Below are 13690 nucleotides of genomic sequence, written 5' to 3' on the forward strand. Positions count from 1 at the left end.
GTGACCCCCATCCCTGCAGGATCCATGGAGTATGACCCCCATCCTTTGAGAATCCATGTACACTGACCCCATCCCTGCAGGATCCATGGACTGTGACTCTCATCCCTGCAGGATCCATGGAGTATGACCCCCATCCTTTGAGGATCCATGGACTGTGACCCCATCCCTGCAGGATCCATGGACTGTGACCCCCATCCTTTGAGAATCCATGGACTGACCCCATCCCTGCAGGATCCATGGACTGTGACCCCCATCCCTGCAGGATCCATGGACTGTGACCCCCATCCCTGCAGGATCCATGGACTGTGACCCCCATCCTTTGAGGATCCATGGACTGTGACCCCCATTCCTGCTGGATCCATGGACTGTGACCCCCATCCTTTGAGGATCCATGGACTGTGACCCCATCTCTGCAGGATCCATGGACTGTGACCCCATCTCTGCAGGATCCATGGACTGTGACCCCCATCCCTGCAGGATCCATGGACTGTGATCCCCATTCCTGCAGGATCCATGGACTGTGACCCCCATTCCTGCTGGATCCATGGACTGTGACTCTCATCCCTGCAGGATCCATGGACTGTGACCCCCATCCCTGCAGGATCCATGGACTGTGACCCTCATCCCTCAAGGATCTATGGACTGTGACTCCATCCCTGAAGACCATGAGGGGGACAGCTCCTCCCTCAAGGAGCTCTCCCCTGGGGCCAGTCCCGCAGGAAGGGGTGGCAGCAGGTCCTTTCCTGGCCTCCAGCAGGTCCTTTCCTGGCCTCCAGCAGGAGCTGACGGCTTTCATGGCACTGCTGGGCAGAATGGAGCAATTCCAGCAAAATTGCTTTTCATCAAGGAGTGCATCATCCAAAAGGGAAAATCGAGGGCACTTTGTAGTGCAGAGGAGTGGAGTGTAAAGCACTTCACCCTGCCCTCCTCCTGGGAGCAGGGAATGAATTATTAACAGGGTTTATCGCCTCTGTTTCCTCATCCCAGGGTACAAACCCTCACAGAGAAACAGAAATGGAACCGGAGCTGTGGCTCCTCTCACAAACACAGCAGTTACAGCAGGAAAAAAAATATTGATCAGGAGATTTTTACCTCAGGAGAAGCCTCGGGAGAAAATGGGCTCCAGCTGAGTCTGTGCCCAAGATGCTGCTGGGCTCGTTTAGGGGCCAGACCCCAAACCAGAATCCCTCTGCTGCTGCCAGGCCGGGGTCCTGGAGTGGGGAATTCTGTGCCCTTCCCTGCAATGTTTTGGGGAGAAATCACAGGCATTTGGGAGGCTGAGCATCCACCTCCTGCCTCCAGGACTAAAAGCCTTTGGGGTTTCCCTGAAACCTCTCCTGGAAACAAACCCAAGCACAAAGCAAGCCTTACTCCAAGGCAGAAGGGAAAAGAAAGGACAAAATTCCCTGTGGGAGCAGCAGCAAGGGCAGGAGGCACAGAGGTGAAAAGTGACACCAGAGGTAAAAAGTGACCATGCAGGGAGCAGCTGCTTGGGAGGGAGGGCAAAAAACAAAAGCCCCAGAGCTGGGCTGGGCTGGGCTGGGATAATGGGATGGGATGGGATGGGATGGGATGGGATGGGATGGGATGGGACGGGACGGGATGGGATGGGATGGGATGGGATAATGGGATGTGATGTCCCTGGAAGCCACTCAGGGTCCAACTCCTCCCAGGGACTCCCCTGGCCCAGCCATGAGCTCACCAGGGACACGATGGGGTTTATTTAGCTCCAGGCACTGCCATCCCTGAGGAGTTTCCAGCATTCCAGACCAGCTCACCTGCCCCGTGGGAATGAACCCCAGGAGATCCCTGGTTTTGGGGTGTCCCCGGGCCAGGAGCAACACCAGCCCCATCCTGGGCCCCTCTCCCAGCCCCAGCAAAGAGGCACCGAGACACTCCCAAGTTAAACTCTCCATTTATTGGAACCTTTTACAAAAAACTCAACATTGTGCTCGTGTCGAAGGAGTGTTCCTTGTCTCTCAGTTCCTGTTGGATTTGAAATCCTGGTGCTCACAGCACCGAGGGCACAAGGGCAGAGCAGGGCAGGGCCGGGTCACCTCAGTCGTTGCTATTTACAGTGGGAAAGGCCTCGCTCCGTGCCCGGGGGAAGCAGCAGGAACTCTGGAACAGGGAAAAGGTGCAGCTGCCAAGAGCCCTTCCCATCTCCTCAGGGCTGGGCTGGTGGAGGCCGCGTGCCCCGGGAGCTGGGATGGATCACACAACCAAACCTGAGCTTCGGAGTGGCCCTGGCATGCCCTGAAAATCCCGGGAGAACGATGGGTGGTGGCAAGGAAGGGTGCTGGGATGGCAGCACGGGCTGGAGCACTCCCTGGAAAAGCCCCCTCTCCTCCCTGGTGGAGGGGCTCAGGACAGCTCAGGTGCTGGCACGTCTGAGGAGCAGAAAGCTGGGCTGTGCATCCCAATCCTGCGCTCCAGGGGCTCCGTGGTGTTTGGGATGATTTGGGAAAGAGCTGCGGAATTAGGAGCGGGAGGGGCAGCACCAGCCCTGTGGGTGGGGAAGATGTTCCTGCTGGCATTTCATTTCCCCACAGAATTCCATCCCTCCCAACGCTGCTGCTGCCCAGGTTATCTCCCAGGAAAAGCCTCTTCACCCTTTCACCCCCAAATCTTTCCCCTTTAGGGGCGCTCAGCAAGGAGGAATTCATCCCACGACACACAGAGATCCCCCTGCTCCAGCACAGTGGACAGGGAATCCCTCCCAGCAAATAAAAACAGCTTGGGAAAAGGCCAAAGAGCTGGGAGGAAGAAGAGCTGGATTTGTTCTGCTGATCCCCGACTTCAAAACTCAGCAAGGGAAAGCAGAATTCCCAGCCTGGGGCTCTGACTCCCTGAGCATCCCGAGCCCCAGCACGCACTGGGCAATGCCAGCACTTCCCATCCCTCACTGGAATGACGTTTCCCTTCGGATTTTGGGAGGCCTGAAGGCTCCCGAGCAGTGCCTGTGTCTGGGTGCAGTCCTTGCCCACAGCACTCTGTGCTCTGGGAGGGCTGGGAAGGCAGAGCTGACCCCGGGCCTGGGCTGCACCTGAGCCACGGCATCCTGCTAACGAGCCCCCACTAATGAGGGAGCAATTAAAGCCGTGGCAGAGGAGCTCAGGCCCCTCGGGAATGCTGGAGCTGACACAGCTCCTGGCAAGTGCCACATTTCCACCCTGGGCACGGCAGAGAATCCTTCCAGGTGTTCCAGAGCCTCCCAGGAGTCTCCTGTGGCATTTTTAAGGAGACTGTGACAATTCACGTGCTTCGTTCTGGGCATCTGATGTCAAAACAAAAAGGGAATGGAAAGGGGGGAAAAAAATCCAGGAAAAGACTCCTTGATCCGTGTTTTGCTGTGGTCAGTGGTGCTGGTGAAGGCACGAGCCATGGGCTCTGCTGGGAACAGGCTGCTCCTTCCCTCCCCTTCCCACGGAGGAAGTGTCAGCATGGATAAGAAAACCTGGGGGGAGGAGTTTGGAGAGGCCCCAAAACGTGGTGCAGGAAGAGTCTGGTCAGGGCTGACCTTGGGAACGAGCCCAGGAGCTGCTGCTGGACCATCCCTGCTCCCAGCCACCAGAGACACACCAGCGGTGGCATCCAGGAAAACCAGGGCCACCAAGGTGACCGAGGTGCCACCTTCCCACCTACCCAGCAAGAGCTTCTCCAGGCTGCTCGCAAACATCTGGGATGTGCTGAGGGAGAGCATCACACGAGGGCCAAGCCCTGCCCTTCCCTCCTGTGCTCCCTCATGTCCAGCTGGGCCTGAAGCGGGGTGGAGCAGCAGCTGAGCTCGGCATTCCGCTCTGGGGGAGAGGAAGCAGCTCCAAACCCACGCTGGGAACGTGATCCCAGCAGCATCCCACACTGGGAAGCTCCTGCTGGGATTAAGCCTCGGACACAGCCCAAAGCCAGGCCGTGAGGATGGGCTGGGGTTAAGGCAGCCGGGCGGAGGCCCACGGCCAACCCGGCACGGGCACGCTGCGCTCCGGGATGGGGACGAGGCAGGGTGGGAACTGCAGCTTTGGCACGCCCAGGGTCAGAGCCCCCAGGAGCCTGCAGCACCCCCAGCCCTGGCTGTGCTGCAGCTGGATCTTCCCTAAGCCCCAAACACGCTCCCTGTCTTGAGAGGATCAGCAGGACAAGGTGGGAAAAGAACTGAGACAGCAGCAACTGAACCCTCCGGGCTGCAGCACGGGAACGGCGTGGGGGCAGAGCTGGAGCCAGAAGGACCAGCCAGGCCAACCTCGGCCCTCTCCAGGGGCTCAGGGTGGGGAGCAGAGCAAAGCAGAGCAAAGGGCTCCTCACCAGGTGACACCTGAGGGGCCTCAGGAGTAGCCACAGGGCAAGAGAAGCCGGGATCTGGTGGGTGGGAAGGGCTGTGCCATGGAGGATGGATGGGGACGGCAGTGGGGACAGGAGCTGCCCCGGTGCTGCACCCAAACACCTCCAGCCTGGCCTTGCTACAGTCCCCTCCAGAGGGGGGAAACGGGGTGGGGGAGAGGGAAAAGAAAACAAAACAAAACAAAAAAGCGCCTCACGCGGCAAATCTAAAACACTTTCATTTTAAATAACAATAATTATAATTAAAAAGAACGGCTGCCCTTGGCTAGCGAAGGGGCAGAGCCAGTGGGCAGCCAGCCATTGCTCAGTGTACAATCCACGGCTGTGTCCTCACAGGAGCCCTGGGATCCCATTCCCATCCGGGTGAGCTGCGCTGGGAGCGCAGGGAAGGGGGAAGAGCCCGTCCCGCTCCTGGCTGTCCCGTCTGCCTCAGCCAGGGGCGTTGTGCACTCCCAGCCCCGTGCCCTCTCGCGCCTCCCTAGATGAACTTGAAGCACTTGGTCTTGTCGTGGGGCAGGCGGGTCTTGAAGAGGACCGAGTCGACGCGGAACTGGGTGTAGAGCAGGGGCATGTACCCGTACACCTTCACGAAGAAGTTGATGCACTTGTGCCGCTCGTGGAAGTGGGAATCGTCGTGGGAAAGCGCCTGGGGGCAGCCGGGGCAGCGGAAGGTCCAGCGGGAGGTCACCTGCCGGGATGGACGGAGGGCTCAGCGCCGCAGCGCCCGGATCCACAGGGAATCTCGGGATGAGCTGGAAGGGAGCTCAAAGCTCACCCAGCCCCACCCCTGCCATGGGCAGGGACACCTTCCAGTGTCCCAGGCTGCTCCAACCTGGCCTTGGGCACTTCCAGGGATCCACGGGCAGCCACAGCTGCTCTGGGAATTCTATTCCAGGGCCTCCCCACCCTCACAGGGAACAATTCCTTCCCAATATCCCATCCATCCCTGCCCTCTGGCAGTGGGAAGCCATTCCCTGTGTCCTGTCCCTCCATCCCTTGTCCCAGGTCCCTCTCCAGCTCTCCTGGAGCCCCTTTAGGGGGCTGGATCCTTCTCTTCTCCAGGTGAGCATCCCCAGCTCTCCGCCTGGCCCCAGAGCAGAGATCACCTCTGCCCTGGGCAGGGAACCTCTCACCAGGCAGGGAATTCAGTCTGGTTAACGCTGTAATGCCAAACCTCAACTCGCCTGCTCTGTGGCAGGGATTTGCTGGTTCCACGGGCTGAGCTTTCCCACTGGAGCCGGATTTCCCTGGAGCAGACACCACCCACTTCCCAAGCACAGCTTCTCCAGCAGTGCCAAGCCCCTGGCTGCCGGTGCTTTACCTTGATGGGAGGTTTCCTGGTCAGGTGGGACACCAGGAAGTTCATGGCGATGTCCTCGCAGTTGATGTACTCGTCCACCATGTCCCGGATGGCCTGGGGCATCACGTAGGAGTACAGGTACGCGTAGTACTGCAAGGGGAAGGCACAGCGTCCTCCAGGTGCCCCACAGGGGACACAGGTGACACGTGGGGTGCGTCCCACTCCAAACTCAAGGATCCCGGCGGAGACGTTCCCCTTCGAGATCCGCTGAAGCTCCCCCAGCCACCACCCGCTCCTGGAAGCTCAGAAACGGAGGGGTGGGGGTGCCAGCCCCCTCAATCCTGCTCTCTGTGGATTCTGCCCAGCAGGAGTGGCCACTGCAGATCCTTCCCAGCCCACTCAGGACCAGGTTCTGGCTGTGTTTCAGTTTGGACAAAGCGAGGGGGAAGGAGCAGAAAGTTCCCACTTTTGTCCTTAAAAAACCACAACCCCCCCACCCCCCAAAGCTGCATCCCCAGGGAGGTCTCACCTTGTGGAAGAAGGCAGCACCAGTGAGCACCATGGAGAGCTCGCAGGAGTAGTTGGAGTTGTAGAGCCAGGACTGGTGGGGGATGTCCCAGGCGTGGTAGCGCCCCGGGAAGCCCACGATGCGATCCCTGGCCTCTCTCCACACCCTGCAGACACAGAACCCGGTGAGACACAGAGCTGGGAGCCCACCCAGAGCTCCCGGCGGGCTGCAAGGGATGCAGGGGTCTGTTCACAAAGGACTCTGGCAACTGCTCATCCAAGGAATCCCAACAGTGGCACATGTGCTCCTGTCCTAGAGCACAGCCCAGCTGCTTCTGCACAGGCAAAGTGCTCCTAATCCACAAATTAGGGATTTTGTGGCTCATATGGGCTCTTCTGGAGGTTTAAAAGAAAGCCAAGGCCAGAGCAGCCTAAGTCTGGGAAGAGTCCAACATCTCCTGGCCTTTTCCCCAAATTGATGGGACTTTCCACCTCCCAGCAGCCCAGAAAAGCCAAGACAACATCAGCCTCCCTTAAGGAAAGCTCCAAGGCCGGGGTGGACAGGGCTTGGAGCAGCTGGGACAGTGGAAACTGTCCCTGCCCATGGCAGGGGTGGGACTGGTGGGCTTTGAGGTCCCTTCCCACCCAAACCATTCCAGGACTCTGGAAATTCCATAATTCCACAATTCCGTGAAAAGCTGCTGAGATGCTGCAGTTGTCTCCCAAGGGAAAACCTGGATTGCCAAGGTGCTGGCTCCTCATCCCAAACTGCAGCTTCCTGGGCTCTGGCCCCACAGGAAAAGCCTCTGGAGCCCCGAGTGCCTCCCTCACCCCTCACCCTGACACGTGCTCACAGTCCAGCCTTGGGAATGAAATCCTGAATTCTGCACGTGGAGCGTGGGATTGCTTAATGTTCTGCTCTCCTCTGCAGCTCACGCTCCTCCGGAGGAATCCCCCAGGAGAGCTGCAGCACTGGCAGCAATAATTAAGGAAAAAGTCAGTGCCTGATGCCTAAGCTGGAAAACAAATCCAATTTCCCAGTGCTGGCTCCCTTTGGATCGTTCAGTCCTGCGTGAGACAACTCCCAGTGGACACAGAAGGGTGCTCCCTTCTTCCCAGGCACAAAACTGGGCAGTAAGTGCCATTTTTGGGTATTTTCCCCTCATTTGGATGGGAGTTTCTCCCACAAGCCCTGTTCTGGGAGAGCTGCAGGAGGAGATTCCCTGAGCTTTCCTCACCCTCACAAAGCAGTCGTGTTGGCTGTTCACTCCTCCACTCCAATTAAGGAAACTCCAAGATAATCCTGAGAAATCAACACCTCCAGCAGCTTCCCTGGCTCTATCCTCCCCCCAGCATTCGTTTGCTGCAGCTCCTGTCAAGCCAGGGTGATTGTTTAGAAAAGCTGGAAGTCTAAACCCTTTATTCCCTTTCACTTTTCCCACATTCGCTTTCCTACGAACGTGACACTTTTCCCTTCCCAGCTCAGCCCCAAAAATCAGGATTTCTCTGGAGCTGTCTCCAGCTCTCTCCTGAGTGGCAAACAGGCAAAAATGATGCTTTTGGCCCCAAGAATCGAAGCCTGGAGCGAAGTTTTGACAAAGCACAGTTGCTCACTCCAGTGCCAAGGCTCCAGCAGCTCCTGGGAATGTGTGAACACAGGAGCCTTTGTGGGAACAGGGTGTCTGTAAGCAGGGCTATGAGTGAGATTAGCACAGGGCACTTACAACCCTCATTTGATGCTCTCCAGGGCTAATCAGCAAAGCAGAGACCAAAAAAGAGGAGAACACTGCCCAGTTTGGATAAAGAGCCTGGAATGGGGCAGGGAAGGGAAGCCAGGACTCCTGACGCCTCCTCCTGCCCTTGAGTCCCTCTCACACCTCATTTCTCATCTCTCTGCAGGAGCCTGCTGGGCTTTCAGGCATTCCGTGCCTTTTAATCCCCCTCCCAAGCAGGTTTTGTGCCCCATCTCCCACCCCCAGGCGTCCCCTGCTCCTGGTGCCCCCCTGGGTGCCCAGCAGCTCCTGGCAGGGAGGGAGGTTTGGCTGCAGGAGCACGAACCAGCAGGAGCCCCTCATGGCTGAGACCAGCCTGGCCAGGGAAAAGGCAAGGGAAAGCTGGAGGCTGGAGCAGGACGGGGGTGGGACTGAGAGCAGCAGCACCTGCCACTGCTGGGGACACCTGCCTTTGGTGGGGACACATCTGCCACTGCTGGGGACACCTGGACTTTGGTAGGGACACCTGGCCTTTGGTGGGGACACATCTGCCACTGCTGGGGACACATCTGCCATTGCTGGGGACACCTGGCCTTTGGTGGGAACACATCTGCCATTGCTGGGGACACATCTGCCATTGCTGGGGACACATCTGCCTTTGGTGGGAACATCTGCCACTGCTGGGGACACCTGGCCTTTGGTGGGAACACATCTGCCATTGCTGGGGACACATCTGCCACTGCTGGGGACACATCTGCCACTGCTGGGGACACCTGCCTTTGGTGGGGACACATCTGCCACTGCTGGGGACACCTGCCTTTGCTGGGGACACATCTGCCTTTGCTGGGGACACATCTGCCACTGCTGGGGACACCTGCCTTTGGTGGGGACACATCTGCCATTGCTGGGGACACATCTGCCTTTGGTGGGAACATCTGCCACTGCTGGGGACACCTGGCCTTTGGTGGGAACACATCTGCCATTGCTGGGGACACATCTGCCACTGCTGGGGACACATCTGCCACTGCTGGGGACACCTGCCTTTGCTGGGGACACATCTGCCTTTGCTGGGGACACATCTGCCACTGCTGGGGACACCTGCCTTTGGTGGGGACACATCTGCCATTGCTGGGGACACCTGCCACTGCTGGGGACACATCTGCCACTGCTGGGGACACATCTGCCTTTGGTGGGGACACATCTGCCACTGCTGGGGACACCTGCCTTTGCTGGGGACACATCTGCCTTTGGTGGGGATACATCTGCCACTGCTGGGGACACCTGCATTGCTAGGTGATACCTGCCTTTGCTGGGGACATCTGCCTTTGCTGGGGACACCTCCATTTGCAGGGGACACACCTCCCTTTGCTGGAGCCATCTGCCTCTGCCTGCTGTGCCCCAAGACCCGTCACACCCCCGTGTCACACGGAGCAGAGGGTGGCCGCCACCACCAGCAGGTGAGCATCATCCCGGCCTCGCCCCCGGCTCTGGATGGAGTGGAGCAGCCTCCTGGATTTGCTTCCCGGGCTCTGCCCTCCCTGGGAAGCCACAGGGACCATGAGCAGCCCAGCAAAGGCGGAGGAGCCGGGGGAAGCGGGGTGTGGAACGGGCTCCCTGGCCAAGCTGGGATCCGGCTCCCCACCCCGTTCCCGCCCGTTTGTCCCGGGAAGGGAGCTGGGAGCCCTCGGGAAGGGCCGTGCCAGCCCCGAGCAGCCCCTGGCCCGGGGGGGCTCACCGGAAGCCGAACATGATCTCGTCGTGGCGCAGGTGAGCGTCGTCGTCGATGGACAGGATGGCCTCGGTGTCGATCTCGTCCCAGGGCAGGAACCGGTTGTTGAGGCTGTTCTTCTCCGTGCGCACCACCTGCGGGCAGGGCAGCGGTGGGCTGAGCTGCCCCAAGCTCTGAGCCACAAGAGGATTTGGGGATTTGGGGTTTGGGGCTGTGTGTGGTGCCCCATCCTCTGAGCCACAAGAGGATTTGGGGCTGGGGCTGTGGTGCCCCATCCTCTGAGCCACAAGAGGATTTGGGGCTGGGGCTGTGGTGCCCCAAGCTCTGAGCAACAAGAGGGTTTGGGGATTTGGGGTTTGGGGCTGGGGCTGTGGTGCCCCATCCTCTGAAACCACAAAAGGATTTGGGGTTGGGGCTGTGTGTGGTGCCCCATCCTCTGAAACCACAAAAGGATTTGGGGTTTGGGGCTGTGCCAGCTGTAGTGCCCCATGCTCTGAGCCACAAAAGGATTTGGGGTTGGGCTGTGTGTGGTGCCCCATCCTCTGAGCCACAAAAGGATTTGGGGTTTGGTGGGCTGAGCTGCCCCAAGCTCTGAGCCACAAGAGGATTTGGGGTTTTGGGGCTGTGTGTGGTGCCCCATCCTCTGAAACCACAAGAGCATTTGGGGTTTGGGGCTCTGCCAGCTGTAGTGCCCCATCCTCTGAGCCACAAAATTATTTGGGGTTTGGGGCTGGGGTCGTGGTGCCCCATGCTCTGAGCCACAAAGCTTTGGAAGTTTGGGGCTGGTGCTGTGGTGCTCCATCCTCTGAAACCACAAAGCATTGGAAGTTTGGGGCTGTGTGTGGTGCCCCATCCTCTGAAAACACAAAAGGATTTGGGGTTGGGGCTGTGTGTGGTGCCCCATCCTCTGAGCCACAAAAGGATTTGGGGTTTGGGGCTGTGCCAGCTGTGGTGCCCCATCCTCTGAGCCACAAGAGGATTTGGGGTTGGGGCTGTGTGTGGTGCCCCATCCTCTGAAACCACAAAAGGATTTGGGGCTGGGGCTGTGTGTGGTGCCCTATCCCCTGAAAACACAAAAGGATTTGGGGCTGGGGCTGTGTGTGGTGCCCTATCCCCTGAAAACACAAAAGGATTTGGGTTTGGGGCTGTGTGTGGTGCCCCATCCCCTGAAAACACAAAAGGATTTGGGTTTGGGGCTGTGTGTGGTGCCCCATCCCCTGAAAACACAAAATTATTTGGGGTTGGGGCTGTGTGTGGTGCCCCATCCCCTGAAGCCACAAAATCCTTGGCTCACTCCAGCAGCAGCTCAGGCGATTCCCCCCAGCCCAGCTGTAAAATCCTGCTGAATTTCTCCCTCTTCCAAGAATCATGGAAGGAACACACCAGGATCATCCAGTCCAGCTCCTGGCTCTGCACAGACACCCCAACAATCCCACCCTGTGCATCCCTGAGAGCGTTGTCCACGTGCTCCTGGCAGCCTTGGAATGTCCCCATTCCCTGGGGAGCTGTTCCAGTGTCCAGCAGCCTCAGGGAAGAGCCTTTTCCTGGTATCCAGCCCAACCCTGCCCTGGCACAGTTTCACACCGTTCCTGACAGCCCCATCCACCCTGGATCCTTTCCCCTGCTCCTCCACTTTCAGCCTCTCCTGGCTGATCCAAACTCACTCCATCCATCCATCCCACATTTCCCAGCCCATTCAATCCCTCCAGTCCTTTCCCTCCCTCTGCTCTGAACAATCTCCATTTAAAAATTAACCCAGCCTGGTGAAAAGACCAAAGCATCACGGCAAGAGAACTCCATTACACAAGATTACATCAGATCCCACAAAAAAGCCCCACGCTGAAGCCATGAAGAGTGGAAATATTTGTGTGGGGATCTGCGTGGCAGCTGGGATGACTGAATTCCCATGGAAAGCCATTCCTGGAGTTTTCAGCTGCTGACAGCTCTGGGGGGATGGAATATTCGGCAGGAACACGTTGAATATTGCACTGAAGAGCCATCGAAACACCAAGAATTGACTGCAAGTGAGCAAACTGGGCAGCTCTGGGCTCTGGAGAAGCAGGGCCAGAGCTGAGCCAGCAGCATTCCCACCCTGGGAGCTCACATGGAAAAAGCAGGGGCAGTGCTGGCACAGGAATTCCTGACCCTGCTCCTTCCCAAGGTGGAGAAGCATCCCAAAAAACCCAGCTCGGTGTTTGGCTTGGCTGAAGGGTTACCCAGAGCCAGCAGATGCTCCCAGGGGTTTCTGCTCTGCCTGGGAACGCTGGAAAAGGGGATGCAGGAATCAGGGTGGGAATGGGGTGAGCAGGGAAGCAGGAGGAGGCAACTCCACCCTCCGTGAGCAGCTCTGGGGTCCTTGGCACAGGAGGGATGGGGATCTGCTGGAGGAGAGAAGGATCCAGGGAGAGCTCAGAGCCCCTAAAGGGGCTCCAGGAGAGCTGGAGAGGGACTTGGGACAAGAGATGGAGGGACAGGGCACAGGGAATGGCTGCACACTGCCAGAGGGCAGGGATGGATGGGAAATTGGGAAGGAATTCCTGTCTATGAGGGTGATGATATTGGGAAGGAATTCCTGGCTGTGAGGTTGATGATATTGGGAAGGAATTCCTGGCTGTGAATAGAATTCCCAGAGCAGCTGTGGCTGCCCCTGGATCCCTGGAAGTGCCCAAGGCCAGGCTGGAGCAGCCTGGGATGCTGGAGGTGTCCCTGGGGCTGGCTGGGCTTTCAGGTTCCTTCCCACCCAAACCATTCTGGAGTCCACCAGAACCTCCCGTGGCACAGCTCTGCCAGGAGGGTCCCTGTCCCCACTGCGGACAGCCAGAGGGGGTGAATCCACCTTTCCTCCCGAAATTCCTCCTTTCCCAGTGCTGCTCCTTGGGAATCGTCTCCCTCCAGCTCCCACCCCCTGCCCTGCTGGCTCTCACCCCCAGAAGAGCCCAGAGGTGCCATCACCAACCCTCTCTGTGTCCTTTTTCAGCCTCTGAGCTCTCAGTCCCTCCCCCAGCGCTGCTTTTCCTGCCCTTCCATCATTTTAATGACCGATTTTTGCCACAACTTTGCTCCTGCGTGGCCTCGAGCCAAGAGATCTGTCCAAAACCCAAAAAAAAAAAGAAAAAAAAGGGAAGATGTTCCCTGAGCAAAGCTGAAAGGCCCTGGCAGCACGGGGAGCCAGCAGTTCTCCTCCCCAAGGAGATTCCAGCAGTGAGGAGGACACAAAATCAGCCGGAGGACAACAGGAGAGAGCCCAGCCCATCACCAAACCTCACCTCCCCTCACAGCAAGGGCTCCAAACACTGAGCAGAGCACCCGTGGTGGGTCCTGCACCAGAGTCCAACTCCTCCAGACTCAAACCCACCCCAGACCCTGCCCTGCTCGCCTTATTTTGGTTATTTTTGACTTTTAATTCTCTTTAAAACACTTTGCCGTCAGCCAAATGGCCCAGAGCTCAAAGCCATGAACCTCCTGAGGAGTTTGCAAAGTTTGGAGACATCCAAAATGCCTCCAAGCACCCAACAGAACATCAGAAACTTGTTCTCCTTCTAGAAAATCAGCTCCAGGTGATTCAGTTCCACAACTTGGGATTTGTTTGACTCAAAGAGCACAAACCCCCCCAAATCCATGGCATCCATTTCCTCCCAGGATTTTGTTGCTCACGGACACGCTGGGCAAACGGATCTTAAAAAAGCCTGAGAGAAAAATAAACCAGAGCATAAATCCAGAGTGTGCCCAGCAATAATGTCCTTTCACCAATACTTTAAAGTACGTTTTTATACATAAACACAAAAAAACCCACAGCAAAATCAATACCTTCCAGCAATCTCCTCGCCAGTGAGGCTTCATGCTTAAGCTTTAAATTAAGTGTCACGTATAATTTGGTGGTGAAAGCACGAGGAATGCCCGTGCCCTTGGAGAAGCTTTGACAGCTCAGTGAGCGGGATTGATTCCTGGGCAAAGAGAAAAATTTGAGAAACCAAGCACCTCACTGCTCACCTCAGGGCTCTGTGAGGGAAAAAAAAGCCTGGAGGACGCCCTTAGGAGAGCTGGAGAATTTGGGGAGACACTGAAGGAGCTCTCAGGACAAGGATCCGCTCCCATCTGTGCCAA

At 57.7% G+C, this 13690-nt stretch overlaps 1 protein-coding gene across 2 annotated transcripts in view; it reads right to left on the reverse strand.

The window, feature by feature from the left end:
* Positions 1-1899: 1899 nt before the first annotated feature.
* The window catches only part of EXTL3 (exostosin like glycosyltransferase 3), a 140752-nt gene continuing 128961 nt past the window's right edge, over positions 1900-13690 (reverse strand). For both annotated transcript variants that reach the window (XM_077782483.1, XM_031504476.2), the window contains exons 5-8: positions 9593-9720; positions 6168-6312; positions 5660-5788; positions 1900-5026 (exon numbers count right to left, since the gene is read on the reverse strand). In XM_077782483.1, coding sequence (XP_077638609.1) covers positions 4817-5026; positions 5660-5788; positions 6168-6312; positions 9593-9720 — 612 coding nt within the window. In that variant the 3' untranslated portion in view covers positions 1900-4816. The remainder of the gene's footprint in view (positions 5027-5659; positions 5789-6167; positions 6313-9592; positions 9721-13690) is intronic.

Source organism: Lonchura striata, chromosome 3 (genome assembly GCF_046129695.1).
Source record: "Lonchura striata isolate bLonStr1 chromosome 3, bLonStr1.mat, whole genome shotgun sequence".
NCBI lineage: Eukaryota > Metazoa > Chordata > Aves > Passeriformes > Estrildidae > Lonchura > Lonchura striata.